The sequence below is a fragment of the Loxodonta africana genome, chromosome 9 (assembly GCF_030014295.1).
Source record: "Loxodonta africana isolate mLoxAfr1 chromosome 9, mLoxAfr1.hap2, whole genome shotgun sequence".
Classification (NCBI taxonomy): Eukaryota; Metazoa; Chordata; class Mammalia; order Proboscidea; family Elephantidae; genus Loxodonta; species Loxodonta africana.
Window position 1 is genome coordinate 45,750,270 of NC_087350.1, and position 20,983 is coordinate 45,771,252.

The following is a 20,983-nucleotide window of genomic DNA, read 5'->3' on the forward strand; positions in this document are numbered from 1 at the left end:
TGTATTAATTGTTTAATGAGAAACTGATTTGCTCTGTAAACCATCTAAAGCACTATTAAAAAAAAAAAAATGTCTGAGAAACTGTCACAACCAAAAAGAGCCTAAAGAGACATAATAACTAAATGTCAGGTGGTATCCTGGATGCGATCCTGGAACAGAAAAAGGACATTAGGTAAAGACCAAAGAAATGTGCATGAAGTATCAACTTTAAAACCAGAAAAACCAAACCTATTGCCATCGAATTGGACTCATAGTGACCGTAAAGAACAGGGCAGAACTGCCCCATAGGGTTTCCGAGGAGCGCCTGGTGGATTCAAATTGCCGACCTTTGCGTTATCATCCATAGCTCTTAAAGGTTTACCAGGGTTTTCAGCACTAGTTGCTACTAATCCATGGATGGAAACCCTGGTGGTATAGTGGCTAAGAGTTCGGCTGCTAACCAAAAGGCCTGCAGTTCCAACCCACCAGGCGTTCCTTGGAAACCCTATGGGGCAGTTCTACTCATAGGGTTGTTATGAGTCCGAATCGATATCAACGGCAATGGGTTTGGTTTTGGCTTAATGTATCAATATTGGTTCATTAATTGCGAATGTAGCATACTAATGTAAGCTGTTAATACGGGAAGATATGTGGGAACTCTTACTATCGCCTCAATTTTTCTGTAAATCTAAAACTGTTCTAAAAAATGAATAGTATTATTTAAAAAAGGAAAACGGTGCCCGCCAGCGGCATAACAGCCCCGACCTTCCGGAAGAAGGGAAGGGCTCTGCCCCCCACAAAGATGGCGGCCGCCAAAGTTGGGCGGAGACTCGCCCCGCTCAAAGATGGAGGCCAGGGCGGGGAGGAACCGGAAGCCCTTGTCGGTGGTAGCGCTTTACGGCGGTAAACCAAAGAATTGGCAGGGCGGTGCGGGTCCCGGCATGAAGCTGGGCCGGGTCGTTTTGGGCCTGCTGCTGCTGGCGCCGTTAGCGGTGCAGGCGGTGGAGCCCATCGCCCTGGGACTGGCCCTGGCCGGCGTCCTCACCAGCTACATCTCCTACCCGCGCCTCTACTGCCTCTTCGCCGAGTGCTGCGGCCAGAAGCGGAGCCTCAGCCGGGAAGGTAGGGCCGAGGCAGATGCTGGGAGCTGGCCCTCGGGCTGGGGTGTCGGAGGCGGGGTCGGTGCTCTAGGGGCTTCAGAAGCGTGGCAGAATTGGGGTGGGCCTGGGCCCCGGACCCAGGAATCCGAGTGGCCCGGGTGTAGCTTGGGGCCTGGCTCTTTGACCACGACGACAGACTGAACTTTGGCCTCTGAGACTGGAGCCGCAGCTTGGGCTGCTTCGCGCAGAAACATGGGGTATATGAACCTAGTTTCAAACTTCCTCTAAAGAGAGTTTTGCTTCCATCCTAGCTAGGGACCGGAAGGATGATGGGGACTTTTCCGGAGCAGATCAGCAGTGGCTAAACTGCAGCCCTTTTCTTGCCTTGCCTTGAGGTGGGAGGAGCAGAAGCAGGGGCTAGGGGTGCAAACAGGTGGCAAAGGCAATAAAACCAAGGACGCTTTCACCCTCCCAATAGGAAGGAGCCTGGCTCACGGCCAGGGCGTTAGAATAGACAGGACTAGTAAAGGAAGAGCTTCCTGGACCTACAATTCACCTTTAGGACAAGTACAGTCCACATTACTTCAACATTTCACAAGATGCTTGAAGAACTTAGCTGGCTTTGTTGGCTTTCTTGTGGGCCTGTAAATTTTGCTAAATTTTACCTCTATTCCCTACTGGCTTTGTTTTTCCCAGCACTGCAGAAGGATCTGGACAACAAGCTCTTTGGACAACATCTTGCAAAGAAAGTCATCTTAAATGCTGTGTTTGGCTTCCTAAACAACCCAAAGCCCAAGAAACCTCTCACCCTCTCTCTACATGGATGGACTGGCACCGGCAAAAATTTTGTCAGCAAAATCATCGCAGAGAATATTTACGAGGGTGGTCTGAACAGTGACTATGTCCACCTGTTTGTGGCCACACTGCACTTTCCACACGCCTCGAACATTACCTTGTATAAGGCAAGGGCAGAATTTTGGAATCCTTCCTGGATGACACTGGGTTTGGGGTTTCTTTGTGAGATGAGATTTGGGAATTCCATGTTGAAATTAGTGAACACTGAAAATGGCTAAATGTGTTAGTTCCTGTTGGAAAGATCTGGAAGTTATAGAGTGTTTGAGATGCTTGGTACAATTATACCACCATACCTTTGGGGTGGTTTCTGAAAACAGGCCCAGTGATACCCAGTTTAGTAAGTGGGATCATAGAATTTTAGAGATGGACATAATCAGATCAGCTTAAAGGTGATCACACCTGACTCATTTTATAAAATGAGGAAATGTTTCTAGACAGACCTCCGTTTGTTTTAACTTACTTTTGCAAAGTGGTTTTACAGTTTAATTCACTTATTAACAACCTGGGCTTTGGGAGCAGACATACCTGGATTTGAGTCCTAACTCTCCACACCACCAGCTGTGCAGTCTTGGGAAAGTGGCCTCACCTCTCAGGCTCTTCGGTAAAATGGTGGCTGTGTGAATTTAATTAGTTCTGTACGTAAAGTACTTAACGGGGTGCCTGGCACATTAGCATTCAAACAAATGTTAACTATTGCCTTTTTATGGGGCCCTGGTGGTGCTTGGGTGGTGGCCCCATGGTGTAATGGTAAGCACTCTGGACTTTGAATCCAGCGATCCGAGTTCAAGTCTTGGTGGGACCTTACAAGTTTGGCGCCCTGGTGGCGCAGTGATTAGCAGCTTGGCTGCTGACCAGAAGGTTGGCAGTTCCAATCCAGCAGCTGCTCTTTGGAAATCCTATGGGGCAGTTTTACTCTTACCTATAGCGTCGAACAGGTTTTAAGAGACTCTGGTGGCGTAGTGGCGAAGTGCTACAGCTGCTAACCAAAGGGTTGGCTGTTCAAATCCACCAGGTGCTCCTTGGAAACTCTATAGGGCAGTTCTACTCTGTCCCATAGGGTCGCTATGAGTCAGAATCGACTCGACGGCACTGGGTGGGGTGGTGCTTGGAAACCCTGGTAGCATGGTGGTTAAGTGCTACTGCTGTAACCAAAAGGTCAGCAGTGCGAATCCACCAGACACTCCTTGGAAACCCTATGGGGCAGTTCTACTCTGTCCTGTAGGGTCACTATGAGTCGGAATCAACTTGATGGGAATGGGTTTGGCTCTTTTTGTTTGGTGGCGAAAATTGTTAAGCACAACGTTTAAGTGCTAGGCTGCCAATGGTTGGTATTCATCCAGTGGATCTGCAGGAGAAAGACCTGGCGATCTTCTTCCATAAAGACTACAGCCGAGAAAATCCTATGGGGCAGTTCTACTCTGTCACATGTGATCACAGTGAGTCGGAATTGACTGGATTTGACCAACAACACTGCCTTTTTTAAATCCGTGTAATAAACCAAGAGAGCCGATACTTATTTCTTACCTGTTGGAACATGTTTTTCCATTCTGCCTGGGTTAGCATTAGGTTTGCCAATCATCCGGGGTTCCCCGAATGCTGGACTTCAAGTGCTAAAACTAGGTCAAGTCCCAGGCAAATGGGAATAAGTTGGTCATCGCAGTTAGCGTTCAGACGCCACTAACTAGCGGTGTGACTTTAGGCAAGTTACTTAACCTCTCTGCCTCAATTTCCTCATCTATACTTTTTTTTTTTTTTTTTATACAATAGGGAAGGATTCCTTGGGTGGCACAAGTGAACATTAAGCGCTCAACTACTAACCTAAAGTTTGGCAGTTCAAACCCACCTAGAGTCACCTGGGAAGACAGTTTTGGTGCTCTGCTTTCAAAAGGTCACAGCCTTGAAAACCCTGTGGAGCAGTTCTACTCTGCACACCTGGTGTTGTCTCAACTTGACTGCAACTAGCAACAAAACAGGGAATGCTATAGTAACTACCTTGATGGATTTTGGGAGGTCACAGTAAAACGTCTTGTGAACAGTGCTCAGAGAGCGTCTACCCTACAGTGCTTAAGGTTCTCTGTTACTGCTTGTTAGTATAGGTAACAGAGTGGGAAAGCTTTGGCTGTTGAAACCTAACTTATCTGGGGGTGAATTCTAGTTTAAATAGTTCACTTGTGGCCTCAGAAGCCACTTCTGCTCTCCTAAGGTTCTTTTCTATAAATAGGCTAGCCCACACCTACAGAGTAGAATTAACTGTTTCAATTAGATATATACAGGGAACATTGTAACTATGATGATAGTAGGCAGGTAAAAACCAAAGTCATTAAGTCAAGACCTACAATGTACCTTTCAGAATTTTCCGCAGAAGACAAGTAGCTAATTTTCCCCTGTCACCTAGGAAAGCATTACCAGAAGCACAGCTCAACTTTCTGACTAAATGGCTTAGAAGTTCTCTTACCTTGATTGCTTAGAATTATAAGAACCACCTAAACGCATTTCTGTTTAGGTGAATGTATCTCAGAAACTCGAGTGCTACCTCACCAAACATCCCTGAGCATGTGTGCGCGGGAGTTCAGTTGCCTTGACGAAGTCAGCCTGCATCCCGTAACTTTCCCTATCTGAAAGTTAGAGCCCCTTCTCCCAGCTGTTCTTAGGATTCAATCAGAGGGTAGGTCACTTGGTTTCTGCTTTCTTCCAAGAAGGCTGGTGTACATGGAATATACATTAATGTTGTCCTTTTGATGTGAAGGACCGACAACGCACAGACAGAGCATCGATGCGACATCTCACAACATAGCAATTATAGTCAAAGTGTGGGGCTTTGGAATCAGGCAGAGCTGAGTTCAGATCCCAGCTCTGCCATGTACTGATTGTATAATCTTGGGCAAGTTAAGCTCTCTGCCTCAGTTTCCTCATCTGTAAAATGGGTATGACATTGCCCACCACACGGAACTACAGTGAGAAACCAGAGAACTCAGGCTTGTAACGTTCTCAGCGCAGTGCCGAGCACAGAGTAAGCACTCCAAAAGCAGCCGTTGTTCTTAGTGCTAAAAAGGAGTTGTAGTTAACAATGCTTGTGCTTATTGTTCAAGTCCACTTGATAAAAATTTTATATTGGCTTTTTTCCCTTGTAATTCAGGATCAGTTACAGCTGTGGATTCGAGGCAATGTGAGTGCCTGTGCACGCTCCATCTTCATATTTGATGAAATGGATAAAATGCACGCCGGCCTCATAGATGCCATCAAACCTTTCCTAGACTATTACGACCTGGTGGATGGGGTCTCTTATCAGAAAGCCATCTTCATATTTCTCAGGTAAGATCAGGCCTGGGATGTGACTGAAGAACTGGGAGCCTGAGCCTGTGGGTTTCAGGAGAAAACCTGAACTTACTTTGCAGCAATGCCGGGGCAGAGAGAATCACAGATGTGGCTTTAGATTTCTGGAGAAATGGAAAGCAGAGGGAAGAAATCAAGCTCAAAGACATGGAGCATGCCTTGTCTGTGTCAGTCTTCAATAACAAGAACAGTAAGTAGGACCATCCATTAATCATCACATCTTGTCCCTAATCCGGTGCCTTTAAGTCTTAAGGCATCGGCTGCGCCATCACCTGGGAGCTAGTTAGAATGCAAATGCTCAGTCTCTTCTCACCTGCTGAATTCGAGGGAATTTCTGGGGGAATTTGTGTTAAACTCCAGATGACTCTTACACACACTAAAGTTTAGATGCACTATTTTAATGAGACAGAAATGTTTGATCATTGAGGGCTTGAAGATCAGTGCCCGCATTTTCTTCAGCTAAGTCATTTTCTTTTGTAGAAGAAAAGGTGACTGAATAAGGAAGACTGCTGTAGGTGCCTCTGGGGGAGGAGATGACCTGTTAGGTCCCTTCCTTTGTTTATGTTGCCCTAGAACTCTGAGGTCCTGGGCCCTAGACTAACCACCAAACAGTGATTGGTCCTGATTCTGTCCCAGGCACTGTGTGAAACCCTTTATCTGCATGTTTCATTTAATCCTCATAATAACCTCCTGAGGTAGAAACTCTCATCCCTATTTTACAGATAAGGAAGCTGAGGCTCAGATGTAGCAACCATACTGCCTGTTAGGTGTCTCTGATTCCAGAGCCTGAGCTTTTAACTGCCTCTTCATTGACCATCACCCACACCTTTGACCCTGAGCCCTGGAAAGGGAAAGCCATCAAGATGTCTGTCTGCTCTATTTCCAGGGCCTAGGGCATGCCTGGCACAGAGTAGGCCTTTGGGAAATGAGGTACCTGAGTGAGCCCAGAAGAAGTGGAAGCTTATCTCACTTGTCACTACTGTTCATCAGTTGTGTGCCAGAGATTCCACCCCTAAATATTTTTCGAGCACCAACTGTGTGCAAAGCACTGTTGAGAAAGATATAAACCCTAGTCTTTGAGGAGCTTATGTTAGGGAGCTGAGTCACAAGAATTAAACAGCAAGCTGGAAGGGAAACAGTTCACGTGAAGAAACGCCGTGGGCTGGTGGGTGTCCAGTGGGTGCTATGCAGTTTCAGAGAAGGGAGAGGTGCTCTGGGTCGAGAGTCCTGGGAACCAGGTGAGGGGATGTGACAGGGTAGGCGCAGTGCCAGTCCTCACCCAGGGGAAAAGACACATAGGCAAAGGCCATGCCCTTATGTTAGTAAAAGAGCGCTACCTTCATACATTTTTACTCTGGATCCTAGTTTTTGGTCCCCAAAATGCTCTGTACAGTTTGGGTGCACTGGCCACAGCAGTGGGTTTCTGTCCAGCTGCTGAAACTCCAGGGAGAGTTGCAAGTTTACCTTCCCACAGAAAGGCAGGTGACTGCGTCATTCCCCAGAAACTGTTCTTCTCACCATTTGCTTTCTTTGAAACTTTGTCAGCTTGCTTCTTTTCCTGCTCTTCCCCTCTGCTTGTTCCTGGCCCCAGGCACACTGAGGTTGTAAACCTCTCCCCACCTCAAATCTTTACATCTTAAGAGGCCTTCCTGAAGTGGCAGTGTAGCTGAGGTGTCCCTGTTTCCATTCCGGCGGATCACTCTGCCCTTTGCCTTCATAAACCCATCACAGCATGTAATTGCTTATCGGTGAGCTCACTGTTGAGTGTCTGTCATCCTTGCTGCTCACAAGCTCCAGGGCCTGGCCTAGAACATGGCAGCTAGTCAACACTCAGTAGGTATGTGTTGGATGGGTGAGTGGATGGACGGATGGACGGATGGATGAACAGCATCTTTTTCTTGTTCCCAGGTGGCTTCTGGCACAGCAGCTTAATTGACCGAAATCTCATTGATTATTTTGTTCCCTTCCTCCCCCTGGAATACAAACACCTGAAAATGTGCATCCGGGTTGAAATGCAGTCCCGAGGCTACGAAATTGACGAAGACATTGTGACCAGAGTGGCTGAGGAGATGACATTTTTCCCCAAAGAGGAGAGAGTTTTTTCTGATAAAGGCTGCAAAACTGTGTTCACCAAGTTAGATTACTACTATGATGACTGATCCCACTGGAGTCTTCATGTGACACTGGAGAAGAATGAATTCAAAACTCACCTGCTTCCCCACTCTTCTCCCTGGAAGAGGAGTAAAATGCGTTTTTCCTGTTTGACATGACAGGAACTCTTCTGGGCGCTGTTTTCACTCAGCCGAGTGAAGGCCATCACAACCTTACCATTGACGTCGGTGCCGCCTCCAGAGCCTTCGGAGGAGAAAGTAGCCAGCTCCCAGCCGCCTCGTACCAGTGCTTATGATTTTTTAAAAATCATGTTTTAATTACAAGTGTTTCTGTTTCAAGGAAGGACGAGTAAGTTTTACGGAAAATGTGGTGACTTTATTTAAAATGGTTTTTTAACATTATGAGACACTTTTCAGACTCTTAAGTTGTTGGCCCTACGTTGATTTTTTAAGTCCCTGTCTTTATAACATATAACGTGAAGTGTCTTTACTGCAAAAAAGCCCAAGCACAAGTCCTCAGCATTTGTTCTGTGGGATAGCCTTGCTGGGGACAGAGGCTGGAGCAGTAAGCAAATCTCTCATAGGATGACCACAGCCAGCACTGCAAGGGCAACACAGCGTTTAGATAAAAGGACAAGTGTGTCAGGGGGATCAAAACTTTCCAGGGTGCACAGGCTCGTCACAGATAGGTCTTTTTTTTTTTTTTTTCTTGTTCATGTAGAAGTCCACAGCCATAGTTCCCTGGACTCTAGCTTTGTGAGGGATTTGGTAAAGGCGGAGCCCAGCAGCAGCTGAGCAGGAGGGAGGAGAGAGAAGTCAAGGCATTTATTCCTCAGCTCCGTCACCCGTGAAGCTACCTCTGCTCTACCTGACTGAGTTCTGATCCCCTCTCCCCTTGTGGTCCCTGCAGCTGTGGGCCCCAAACCTTGCACTCCTTGTGATTCCCTGCACCCTGCTTTGTAATTAGTCCTTTGGAAAATAAACTGCCCAAATTCTCCTAATTAGAGTGTGCCATAGTAAGTTAGGTCTTAAATGTCCTTTTCAAAGGTTTTGATCTTAGTAACGTGAACAGTGGGAATGAGCCTAGTAATGATGTGAACAGGCTAACTGAAGGTTTGTAAGGGTCAGCGTTTACTTGAAAGAAAAGTATCAGCTTGTCACTTGCCAGTCATTCAGGCTTCTCAAAGGAAGGCCCTTTTCTACCCTCCATTCCTGAATGATGGAATCCCTGGTGGCGCAGTGGTTAGGAGCTATGGCTGCCAACCAAAAGGTTGGTGGTTCATATCCACCAGGCATTCCTTGGAAACCCTATGGGGCAGTTCTATTCTGTGCCATAGGGTTGCTACGAGTCAGGATCAACAGGTTTGGTTTTGGTTTTTGGTATTCTTGAATGAACCACACGCAGTCTCTCTACTGGATTCTAAATTGTCTGGCAAGTTTTGCTATATTTTTTAAAAACCTTGCTCTTTTAACACTGGTTCTTGTTATGTTAAAACCTTCTAGGAAAGCTTAGCTGCCCCTCCTGAGCCTGCTGAGAACAGTGTTTCTATTTATAAAAGCAAATACCTACCACTTCACAATAAAACTGTATTTTGTAATTTGTGAATACATTTTTAAGAGGAAAATAATAAACCCGTCTGCTGTTAGCCTTGTGTACTTAAGCTATGAATTAAGACAACAGATGCAGTCCCCGTGGGAATGAGATGAAGTCTGAAGCCAGGGCTCTTTAAGGAGCCTGAGACACACTGGTGCTTTGCTTAGCTGCTGGGGGTACTGCACTCAGATGCAAGGGCCCTGAAGGCCAAGTCTAGAGACTTAACTCCAGCTGAGATGCAAGGCAGGAATGCTGAGCACTGCAGGAGACTAAACAAGTACCAGTTGCTGTCGATTCTGACTTATGGCTACCCGATGTGTGCAGGGTAGAACTGAGCTCCATGGGGTTTTCGTGGCTGTGACCTTTTGGAAGAAGATCACCAGGCCTTTCTTCCCAGGCACCTCTGGGTGGGTTTGAACCGCCCTTTTGGTTAGGGTCGCTATGAGCTGGAATTGACTCAGCGGCAACGGGTTTTGGGTTTTTTTGTTTTGGCTAGTAGTCGAGCGCTTAACTATTTGAGCCATCCAGGGACTCCTGTAGGATACTAAACACCTTGTTTTATCCAACATGCATATAAAAAAAAAAAAAATTTTTTTTTTTTTTATATATACCGTGTTTTATCCAACATGCATATATGTACCTACCAATGGCCAGGTTCCTATGGAGTGTGAATCTGTTTAGAGAGCTCGCAGGGACACTTTTTAGCAGACAGAAGACCGGTTGGCAAGGCTCTTGAGTTGGCTTCTGGGTTAACAGGATCCCTCTGCCTTGCAGGTATCCAGCCTATACAAGGGCTCCTCTTTAGGGCTGCCCAGGTCTCCTAAGTGCTAGAAAGTTCTTGGTGCCTTAAACTTTTCAGAGCCAAAGCTGGCCTGTTGGCTTGAACTCAGCCACCAGGCCTGGTCCTGTTCCCAGGAGTCAGATGAGGTCTAATCTTTCCATTTGAAGATGACAATTCTGGCACCTGGGAGTTCCCAGTTAGTGAACACAGTGGTCCCCTTATTTTTTGAAAGTTCCATTTTTGTAGATGAGGCAGTATGGAGTAAAGCAGAAACTGCATCAGGCTGGGAAACAGCCCTGGAAAGTTTCATGGGACTTGAGCACTGTCATTTGCAAAATGAGGGGACTGGGCAAGGTGATGGCAAAAAGGGATTAAACTTTCTAGAAAATCAGCTAATTCTCAGTCCTGTGAGGAGGGTCAGTGTTACCAATTTACTAACAGAGGTAAGATGCCAGGTTAAGTGTGGTTAAGCTGAGACCTGATTAATATAACTAGGATTTCATATTATCTATCAATTCTGGGCAGAAAGACCCAGCAGTTAGATTTCCTAGTTCTGAGCTGGGCCCTTGCTCAGGTTCAGAATGTCAACAGAGTCATGTTTTCCTAGTGCCTCAATTTCCTTCCGACATTAGTTTTAGGAGTCTATACTTGTTAGAAGTCTATCTGTTTCTGATGAAAACACCCATCATTTAATTCAATTTCAACTTCATATTTGTTTGGAGATAATAGCCTTTAAGGTAAGTATTGATTCTGCATGATGCAAAGACTGCCAACCGACATGTCCAAGGTTATGGTAAGCCTAATGACACCTGAGCTGTTAAACAGCCTTTATTCAAGCTCAACAGTGTTAGCAGATAAATAAACTAGGGGAAAAAAGTTAGCAAGTTACATTTCACATGATACAATTTAGGCTTTATTACTTCATATTCAAGAGGTCAATTCAAGCTCTTGTCTATATCTTACATGGGGTGGGGGTGCTCAGCTGGGATCAACTGTGGCCATTTCAAGTTACAAATCACTAACAATGGTCCAAAGGTGACCAACATGTTGAGTTTATTGCATCATTGTAAACAGAAAACCTTGTCTCCTCCCGATCAGACACCCAAAAGGTTATAAAAGAAATGTAACCTAACTCCAATTTGAGCATACGAACCAAAAGATTTAAGTCTTACCTTAGCATTTCTTTAAGACTAAGTTATGATAGCATGTAAGGCATTCCCATACTGTAAAAATACTCTATCACATCTTCCATGTAAGAAGGGCTGCACACTGTTCTTAATACTGTCTGCAGTCATACTGCAGCTACAGGACAGACACAGAACTCATGCTGGCTGCAATCTACATCTTCTTTCCCAGTGATCAGAGCAGCCCAGCCATGGAAGGTGCTGCCATAGAGGGTGTCCTTATCAGATGACACCCAGGTCGAGCCACAGCTTCACAATGACCTGATTTGACCTACAAGATTCCATATATTACCATATATTTAACAATAAAAATTCATACCATTTAAGAGTATCTGAGAAAGGAATAAACAATTATTCCCTATTATATCCTTCCCATATTTTAAAATAAGCAATGTCCTATACTCCCATTATATAAGACCTAGAAGTAAAAAAATAAATCCTTCAAAACTCTGGCATCTCTAACGTACAATACTCCCACCTCTTCGGCAATGCCCAGTCTGCAAGCTGAAGCTGAATGCTCCGTCTGCACGTGTTGCCATAGAGAACGAGCGTATCCCACGGATTTCAAACTGTTGTATGGAGTAAAGTGAGACTATCCCAAGTAGAAACTGTAACAGCTGTTTCCAAGGCACTTCTGTCAAGGGTGGAACAGTAAGTCTGGAGGGGCTATTAAAAGCTCATCTTCAACTGCAATCAACAGTTGGATTTCTGCCATGTTGCAAAAGGACAAGGGCGCTCCACAGATCCCTGTCTCTTCAAAATTAACTCTTACAGCTTCTAGATCCCGAAAGTCCACAGGTGCAAATGTGCAAACCCCTGAAGAGGTATTCAGCAGTGCTTCTGAAAGGCAAGGCCCCTGGTTTGCTGAGCCTCCCAGTCGCCTCTTATCACATTTGGATAAAAGCTCAGTGAAAATCTAGTCGTGACTGCACAGTCTTGCAGCCCTTGTCTGAGTAGATTTTCTCATCTTTTGGGAAAAATGTCATTTCCTCTGCCACTCTTGTGACAATGTCTTCATCGATGGCAGAACCGCGGGCCTTCATTTCTGCCCTCACACACATTTTCACATGCCTGTACTCCAGGGGCAGGAAGGGGATAAAGTAGTCGATGAGGTTTCTGTCTATCAGTCCGCTGTGCCACAGGCCACCTGCAAAATGAGACACAGCTGGGTTCTTGCCCATCACCCGCCCAAGCTCACTGCTCTTGCAGGGGCCACTGTAATCACAGTCCAGAGTACATTCCTCAAGTCTTTACCCTCCCAGAGTCTCTTTTTGCCAAGTGTGATATTGCCTGACGTAAGAATCAGTTGGACACCCTTTTTAACTGGCTTCTATAACAGCATGAGAAAAAGCTGCTACTTTAGCAAAGCCCCAGAAGCAAGCAGAGTTCTGTGGCTTTGTGAAATACTCAAAGAGAAGATGACTGTTGGCAGAGTTAAGGGCCTTCTCATCCTGTGTAGACTTACTGTGCTTGTTATTGAAGACTCCAACAGACAGCACAGGTTCCAGGTCTTTCAGCTGAATGTCTTCCCTCTTCTTCCCTGCCCTCCAAAAGTCAAGGGCCATCTTAGTTATGAGGTCCCCACCTGCGTTGCTGAGTTTGACAGAGAAACAAAGATTAAAATTACATTTTTATTAAGACTTCTATATCTAATTAGAAGGGAAATGTACCTGCCCTATGGCCTATTCTTAATCAAATACTTGCTAAGTGCTACTAAATGAAGAAAAAAGTGTTTTCTCTCAAGAAGCTTAAAAGCTGTTTCTCCAGAATTTACCAGATACAGCGTTTTATAACCCTCAGAAATAACATTAAGGATTTTAAGTGCAGTTATTGATGTTGCTTGTTATCAACTATTATTTCTTTAGTTTATTTTCTCCTGCCTACACTGTGCCATGCGGATACTAGCAATCCAACAGTAAAAGAAGTGACGAAATCATTTTTGCCAGACTGGCATTTTTGTCCCTGGTAACAGAATGCTAATAGTTGCCAGGACCTTTTTCTAGCACTGGGAAAATGAAGGGCTCATGTGCTAGCCTCCCTCCTCAGCCCAAGAAACCACCTCCTGCTGACCTGAGAAAGATGAAGATGGCCTTCCGGTAAGACACTCCATCGACCTGCTCGTAGTAGTCCAGAAACGGCTTGATTGCATCAATGAGCCCAGGGTGCAATTTATCCATCTCGTCAAATATGAAAACAGAACCTGCACATGCACTCACGTTACCCCGGATCCAATTCTGCAACTGGTCCTAGGCCAACCGAAAAAGAACAAATGGTGACAAAGCTCAAAGAAGTGCCAGGGAGCAGAGGTGCTACCCCGCTCCTCATGCTCTGCCAGACAGAAAATCAGAGCTCTCTGGGGTTAAAGAACTCTGAGAAACTGCACCCTAACCTCCATTCACAGAGAACAGCTTTTCCAAAACCTTACCTATAAAAAGTAGAAATTAGCAGAGAGAGAGGTGCTAAGATGCAAGGAAGATTTTTCTGAAATCAAATGACACGCTAACTGTGGCTCTTTAAAGGTATGAGAGGTATAGGATTAATGACTATTTATCGTTCACTGTTAACCAATCCCTAACGTTCATCTCACTGTGCAGTGAAATCTAGAGTTAATTTTACAACATACTGAGGAATAATCAACTAGACAAGACCTGCACACTGCCTGAGACCAATGGCTTTCCTGGTGCCCTGAACAAAGGAGCTGACCCAGATGACATTTCATGAAAAGCACCTGTTCCTGTGCTTTCTTGAAACAAAGACACCCAAGCACAAAGCCCTCAACCCCAAAACGTGAAAGGCAGTGACCATGAAAGCCCTCCAGAAGCATCCTCACCTTACTGTAGCTCTTACTGTTATTTCTAGAGATCTAAAAAAGAATTTGGAAAACAGGAAAATGATTCCTTCTTTTTGCCAACCTTCCCTGTCTTAACAGTGTCCATAGCAAACACCCACTTTTACTTCCTTATTCAGTTATGTTTCTGTTTCTTATTTCAGTCCCCACCTAACAGTAGGAATATTAACTTTTACAAGGACAATACTCATTTAAATGAAATTAACCCTACTAGACAACTCAACATGAATAAATGAGGAAACACCTCAAAAAAGGAAAAAGTCTCAAGGTTTAGTTCTCGGAGGCTTTCTTTTGAAGAAAGAAAACAATGCCAAAGAATTGAAAGATGGGAGGAACAAAGGGAATAAAAGCTGTTTAAAAAACTAAACCAAACCTGTTTTCATTAAGTTGATTCTGAGCCATGGCAACCCTATGTGTGACAGAGCAGAAGTGCTCTGTAGGGTTTTCTTGGCTGTAATCTTTACTGAAACAGCTTCCTTCTTCTGAGGAGCTGCTGGGTGGGTTTGAACCACCAACCTTCAGGTTAGCAGTCAACCACACAAACTGCTTCCGTTGGCTTGTCTACATTGCTAAATGCAGAGGCAAAGCTGAGGCTGTACCCCGGGAGCAGAACATTAAATGAAGCCACATCCAAACAACTTGTTTACGACTGTCCCACTTAACACCAAGTGCTCCGATGTGAATGTTCCCTGTGCTCAGTCTTTGCAGAATGTGGCTACCATGTGAACTGGGAGCTAGTAGATTTAGGTTCAAGTTTCTGCTCTGCCACAAGCTCACAAGGATTTTAAGGGGCAAGTCATCTCACCTTTCTTGGCTCCACTGTTTAATGGAAATAATATCACCTACCCAACTGTATTACCCAACTGTATTATTTTGGATCAAGTGAGAAAAGAAGCTGTAGACCAGCTTTGTAAATGGCAAAGGGTTACCCGGGTATAAGTGTGACTTAACCTAGTGGAACCTGGGGACACTGCAGTGCAAAGGAGAGAAGCAGAGGCTTGAACAGTGAGCAGGTAGCCAGCCGCTCTGAGTGGCCCGTGGATGAGATAACAGTAGATTCTCTTGCCTGGTACAGTTTTATCTTCTGCTCATGAGGGAAATGCAGAGTCGATACAAACAGGTGTACAAAGTTACTCTTCAGGCCTTTTGAGTAAAGATTTTCAGCCACAATTTGGCTTACAAAGTTCTTGCCTGTGCCAGCCCAGCCATGTAAAGAAAGGGTCAGTGCCTTCTTGGGATTTTTGTTGTTCTTGAAGCCGATCAGTGCCTTGAGAATCACCTCTGTGGCCAGATGCTGCCCAAACAGCTTCTCCTCCAAGTCCAGCTTGAGGGCTGCAGAAGGCAGCCCCAGAACAGAGAAAAATACACGTTAAAATGCACCAGAAAAGCAGCACTTTCCCCAGGTGGCAAAAGTGAGAGGCAGGATTAGTGAACAATCCAACAGGGTTTCCACTAATCCCCAGGCCAACACTGGACTGGAGAGTCAAATGATGCCACTTCTAGGGAAATGCGTTATGTAGATGTTCTCCTTAACAATAAGTATTCTCATACGGAAGCTAAATGTGTTTATTCTTTCAAGGATTAATTTATCTCTTGACTGAACTGCATGGTATTTCCCTAGCCACCCCTGCTGCCTTGTAAGAAAACCAAGGGATAAATGTGGGCTTTCTGGTGGACACTGCTCATCTGAAAACTACTAAAAGTAAGACTGACTTGGAGCAGAAGGGCTGGCCACGCTACTTTCAGTTTCTTCTCACTGTAATCCCAAAGAAGCCGGACACGTAGAAAAGCACTTAGGCAGAGCCGCCACGATCTGGCGAAACTGTTTCGGAAAGCACAGCTTCCAGGGCTGGACTCAAGGCCCTGTCAACTCTTCTCTCCTCCCCTTCTCCCTATACTGGGCTTAGGAGATCTGGATCAGAGTTCCCGCCCTCCGGGCTTGCCACTGGAAACGATGCCTAGCTTGCCCACTCGTCCTCCCTCCCACCCAAAATCGGGACGACCACCGTCTACGGAGCGCCCCCATTCGGAGCTCGGCGCCTGACATGCTCGCGGGGGCCTGCCCCTCCGTGCCCCTGGCGCCCTGGGGTGGGGACTCAAGCCCGCGCGCCTTCCCACCGTACCCGAGGCGTTGAGCGGCTGCTCCGCGCGGCAGCACTCCGCGAAACGGCAGTAAAAGTCCGTGTAAGACAGGTAGCCGGTGAGCGCCGACGCGGCCCCGATGGCGATGCCCACACTGATGGGCTCGAACGCCGAGACCACCTGAGCAGCCAGCAGCAGCCGCAGCACCGCGACGCCCGCAAGCCGCCCGGCCAGCTGCATAATCCTGCCTCGCAGCCCACCAGCCACCGCAGCATTGGTGGCTGGGTGGCTGAGCGTCAGGCCGAACTTCCGGTCCGCTGACGTAATTTCCGCCCTGCAGTCCTGCCCACTAGAGCGGCCACGTTGAGAAGGGGCAGAGAGGCGAGGCTGTGCGCTGCCATCTTTGTGATTGGTTCTAGAGGCGGCTTGTAACTTTTAGGTTCACCTGAACACCAGTCTATCTGTTACGGCTTTGTTTTCTTAACAGCGTTTTTCATTTTGTCATCCCCTCCCCACTCCCCCTGGAACTACAGTGAGCGTTTTTTCTTTCAGTTCAGAGAGACGATGAGGATGTCTGCCCACCTTCCTGATAGGTTACTGAACGCTCTGGGTGCATGCAGGGCTCTAGGCTGAGCTATGGGGATAAAGTGGGACCCAGACAGACCTGCCCTGGCATGCACCATCAGAACCAGAGTTCATTCTTTCATTCACCGTGCTACATGCCAGGCCCTTTGTTTGGTGCCAGGAAGACAGCAGTGAAGCAGACAAACTTGGCTTGCTAGACCGGGGGAGGGGGAACAGACAGGAGCAAGGACCAATACCGAAGGGTGGGAGAAGCACAAGGGCCATGGAACAGGAAAGGCTTACGTCTAAACTGAGAGCTAGCGGAGTTCGCCAAGCCAAAGATGAGGAGCAGAGGGTTCCACACAGAGGACAGAATGTGCAGAGGGCCAGTTTGGGGAACTGGAACTATTTCATATGGTGGAGGGTGTGGAGAGATGAGGGTGGAGCGGTATACAGAGACTGGAAGGTGAAGGCCTAGCAAGTGCTGTTAGGAGTTTGGCCTCTAGTTTGAGGGGTAATAGAGAGCCATAAAAGGGTTTTAAGCAGAGAATGGTGTGGTCAGACCGAAGATCACTCTGGCTGCTGGGTTCACAGGGGACACACAGCAGGAAACAGTGAGGAAGTTGTTGTGGTCTTCCAGATAACCTTGGCTTAGGCTTTGCTGAAATTGGTTGAGTTTATCCATCAGCCAATTCATCAACAGATATTTGATGGGCAATGCCTCTGGGCCAGACTCAGTGGTGTATGGTGGGGATACAATAAGGAATAGGAAGACGTTCTGCCCTCACTGAGCTCAGTCTAATGGGAGAGACAGATGGGGAAGTGTGATCAGTGGTGCTATGATACAGAATGCAAAAGGAGGCACCTCACCTGACCTACAGGTCAGGAAAGTCTCTTCCACATCTCAGTTGTGACCTGAAGAATGAGTAAAAATTATGTAAAAGAATTGGAGCAAGTGAAGAGAGAGGAATGACCGATCAGGTTGAATGCTGCAGACACAGGTAGCATGTGCAATGGATTGGCTCTGAGTGGGAGTCAGGCCCATGGGGAGCACCGCTGGCTCAGTCAGCTAAATGTCAGATGGGAGTGGGAGGAGGGGAGGCTGGAGCAGTGGGCAGGGGCCAAACCATGTAGAGTCTTGTGAGCCATGTGGGAGCCATGGTGGAAGATGGTGGCAGTAGTAGTGGTAACTTCAAGTGGAATAATGACCAGGATCAGCCCAAAGCTGATTCCCATGATGTAGAAGTCAGACATACCTCCACCCTCTAAACTTTTTACCAATTCTGACAGCGGTTGTCCTTCCCACGGCCCACTTTACTTCTCTTCTGGGTTTGATAATCCATTGCAATGGCCACACAGAACTCAGACCGTACTTACAGTTAAGTGTTTTTTACAGAACAGGGTACAGCTTGGGAGCAGGATCTGGAAGCATGTAGGCATAGTCTCCCTTCACTGCAGTACAGCTCTCTCAGCTCTTGTCAGTCATACAGGCCTCCTCTTTCCCCACTGAGGACAGGCTGTCTGGTCCTGCTGTCTGTCACCACAGACTCTGCTACAAGGCTACTGCTGGGCATGTTGCTATCCTTAGTGTTACAGCCCTTAACCTATGTTAAAGCTTTTTTAGGAGGTTCCCTGCCTCTACTCTATTTTTCTCTTCCTTCTGCTTCTCTTCCTGCTTCTTTCTATCTGAAAAACTTTTGTGGGTTTGGCTGCATATATACACAACCCCTTGTCAATTTTAAGCCATGGCCCTCATAGCAGGGCTACAAACTAACCAATCCCCTCTTGGTGGGCCATAGATACTTCATTTGCGTAGTACGCTATAGTCATGTTATTTGCATAGTCTATTGACCAATCCCTGCAAGCTGCATACTAATCCCTGCATAAGCTGCAGACCAGGGCCAAATAAAAAGTTATCAAACCTCAAGTTGTTTACAGCTTACCCAGGAAATAACAATCAACCTGGACAAAAGTAACAAACCCTCTGGGGTAGAAAACCAGGGCAAAGGAACTCCTCAGGGTTTAGGAAAAAAATTTCTCAAGCTGTTTTTGCAAAGAACCAAGGCAAAAGACCACAAAAAGGAACTCATTTCACCACAAGTGAGAGGGCTTTCTGCAGGACTGCTTAGAGCACCTTGGCTGTGCGTTGGAGTTGGAGGAGCCAAGAATATGCCAGGAAAATTGGTCCCAAGAGTGGACCAGTGCACTTGGAGAGAGAAGACGGTGGCCTGAACGGGGACAGAGACAGCAAGAGGGAGGGAAGGGAAAATAAGAGTTATTCTGAAAGTGGACCAGGGCTGGCTGTAGTTGGGAAAGAGCAGGTGGAGGGCAAGGAGATGATGAGGACTCCAATTATTTTCTGTTGCTCAGATGCCAATCCACTTACTACTGGCCGGATACTGTGTGTACTTTGTGTTATCATTAGTCATAAATGTCAGCTATTGAGCTTTCGTAATCCTGAATCTGAACACCGTTGAATTTTTCCAGTTCCTTATATGATGCTTAGAGACAACAAATATTTCCTTTCTGACATGAGTGGGATAAACATTCCCTCCTGACTTGCAAACTCCACAGGATTGTTGAGAGGTTCAAAAGAGGTTGATAATTATAATTGATGGCTCTTACTGAACTCTTACTGTATGCATACACACATCAGCTCACTGGTTCCCTCAATAATCCTGTCATAGAGTAACCATCTGTACTCTGATTGATGTAAAATTGAGAGATTTATTGAAAAAAATAGAATCATCTCGAGCAGGGGATAGACTGAAATACATTATCTGTGGAATCCAGTAATCCAAAATGGCAAATCAGCAGTGACGTTTTCTAAGAGGGGAACTAAGGATATGAAACAAGTTATTTGATTGGTATTTATAAACGTAGATCATTGAAAGAAATTACTTGATTGGTAATTACAGGCTTAGACCATCAAAAGACATTACTTGACTGGTAGTAGATCATTTTAAGGTGGGTCTTCCTGTGGTAGGAATTCATAAGGCAGGACTTCCTATAATGCAAGCTCATAAGGCAATTGGCTTAAAAGGAATCGACTCGACAGCAATGGGGTGGGTCTCTCTCTTAGATTGGTTGTTGTTGTTGTTAGGTGCCATCGAGTCTAGTTCCGACTCATAGCGACCCTATGCACAACAGAACGAAACACTGCCCTGTCCTGAGCCATCCTTACAATCATTATGCTTGAGCTCATTGTTGCAGCCACTGTGTCAATCCACCTCACTGAGGGTCTTCCTCTTTTCCACTGACCCTGTACTCTGCCAAGCATGATGTCCTTCTCCAGGGACTGATCCTTCCTGACAACATGTCCAAAGTATGTAAGATGCAGTCTCGCCATCCTTGCTTCTAAGGATCATTCTGGCTGTACTTCTTCCAAGACGGATCTGTTCATTCTTTTGGCAGTCCATGGTATATTCAATATTCTTTGCCAGCACCACAACTCAAAGGCGTCAACTCTTCTTCGGTCTTCCTTATTCATTGTCCAGCTTTCACATGCATATGATGCGACTGAAAATACCATGGCTTGGGTCAGGGGCACCTTAGTCTTCAGGGTGACATCTTTGCTCCTCAACACTTTGAAGAGGTCCTTTACAGCAGATTTACCCAATGCAATGCATCTTTTGATTTCTTGACTGCTGCTTCCATGGCTGTTGATTGTGGATCCAAGTAAAATGAAATCCTTGACAACTTCAAACTTTTCTCCGTTTATCATGATGTAGCTCATTGGTCCAGTTGTGAGGATTTTTGTTTTCTTTATGTTGAGGTGCAATCCATACTGAAGGCTGTGGTCTTTGATCTTCATTAGTAAGTGCTTCAAGTCCCCTTCGCTTTCAGCAAGAAAGATTGTGTCATCTGCGTAATGTAGGTTGTTAACGAGTCTTCCTCCAATCCTGATGCCCCATTCTTCTTCATATAGTCTAGCTTTTCGTATTACTTGCTCAGCATACAGATTATGGTGAAAGAATGCAACCCTGACGCACACCTTACCTGACTTTAAACCAATCAGTATCCCCTTGTTCTGTCTGAACAATTGCCTCTTGGTGTATGTAAAGGTTCCTCATGAGCACAATTAAGGGTTCTGGAATTCCCATTCTTCGCAATGTTATCCATAATTCGTTATGACCAACACAATTAAATGCCTTTGCATAGTCAAGAAAACACAAGTAAACATCCTTCTGGTATTCTCTGCTTTCAGCCAGGATCCATCTGACATCAGCAATGATATCCCTGGTTCCACGTCCTCTTCTGAATCCAGCCTGAATTTCTGGCAGTTCCCTGTCGATATACTGCTGCAGCCGTTTTTGAATGATCTTCAGCAAAATTTTGTTTGTGTGTGATATTAATGATATTGTTCTATAATTTCCACATTCAGTTGGATCGCCTTACCTGGGAATAGGCATAAATATGGATCTCTTCCAGTCAGTTGGCCAGGAAGCTGTCTTCCATATTTCTTGGCATGGACGAGTGAGCACCTCCAGTGCTGCATCTGTTTGTTGAAACATCTCAATTGATATTCCATCAGTTCCTGGAGCCTTGTTTT

The 20,983-nt window shown here is 45.9% G+C and overlaps 2 protein-coding genes and 1 non-coding gene across 4 annotated transcripts; 2 read left to right on the forward strand and 1 right to left on the reverse strand.

Moving 5' to 3' along the window:
• The first annotated feature begins 861 nt into the window (after positions 1 to 861).
• On the forward strand, positions 862 to 9,024 carry LOC100668237 (torsin-1A). 2 transcript variants are annotated; one of them, XM_023544841.2, is made up of 5 exons: positions 862 to 1,101; positions 1,776 to 2,041; positions 5,071 to 5,246; positions 5,305 to 5,457; positions 7,176 to 7,289. In XM_023544841.2, exons 1-4 carry the CDS (start codon positions 921 to 923, stop codon positions 5,447 to 5,449), a joined length of 768 nt encoding a protein of 255 aa, XP_023400609.2. In that variant the 5' UTR covers positions 862 to 920; the 3' UTR covers positions 5,450 to 5,457; positions 7,176 to 7,289. The 2 variants fall into 2 exon arrangements, with proteins under 2 accessions (XP_023400609.2, XP_003407654.1); XM_003407606.4 differs by having other exon boundaries at positions 873 to 1,101; positions 5,330 to 5,457; positions 7,176 to 9,024.
• TRNAQ-UUG (transfer RNA glutamine (anticodon UUG)) lies at positions 2,665 to 2,736 on the forward strand. Its single transcript has one exon. It is a non-coding gene; the product is annotated as a tRNA-Gln (tRNA).
• A 1,765-nt stretch (positions 9,025 to 10,789) lies between the features above and the next one.
• Positions 10,790 to 16,288, reverse strand: LOC100670505 (torsin-1B). The gene is made up of 5 exons (XM_003407612.4): positions 15,909 to 16,288; positions 14,852 to 15,117; positions 13,008 to 13,183; positions 12,403 to 12,530; positions 10,790 to 12,084 (listed from the first exon to the last, which is right to left on the reverse strand). Exons 1-5 carry the CDS (start codon positions 16,105 to 16,107, stop codon positions 11,843 to 11,845), a joined length of 1,011 nt encoding a protein of 336 aa, XP_003407660.1. The 5' UTR covers positions 16,108 to 16,288; the 3' UTR covers positions 10,790 to 11,842.
• Positions 16,289 to 20,983: the final 4,695 nt, after the last annotated feature.

Excerpts from the sequence above, each read along its gene's own strand:
- LOC100668237 (XM_003407606.4), top strand. The coding sequence starts at position 921 with ATGAAGCTGGGCCGGGTCGTTTTGGGCCTGCTGCTGCTGGCGCCGTTA. Across the intron at positions 2,042-5,070 it reads CGAACATTACCTTGTATAAG|GATCAGTTACAGCTGTGGAT; the intron begins GCAAGGGCAGAA and ends CTTGTAATTCAG. Across the intron at positions 5,247-5,329 it reads GCCATCTTCATATTTCTCAG|CAATGCCGGGGCAGAGAGAA; the intron begins GTAAGATCAGGC and ends CTTACTTTGCAG.
- LOC100670505 (XM_003407612.4), bottom strand. The coding sequence starts at position 16,107 with ATGCAGCTGGCCGGGCGGCTTGCGGGCGTCGCGGTGCTGCGGCTGCTG. Across the intron at positions 15,118-15,908 it reads GCAGCCGCTCAACGCCTCGG|CCCTCAAGCTGGACTTGGAG; the intron begins GTACGGTGGGAA and ends TGCCTTCTGCAG. Across the intron at positions 12,531-13,007 it reads GCCATCTTCATCTTTCTCAG|CAACGCAGGTGGGGACCTCA; the intron begins GTCAGCAGGAGG and ends TGTCAAACTCAG.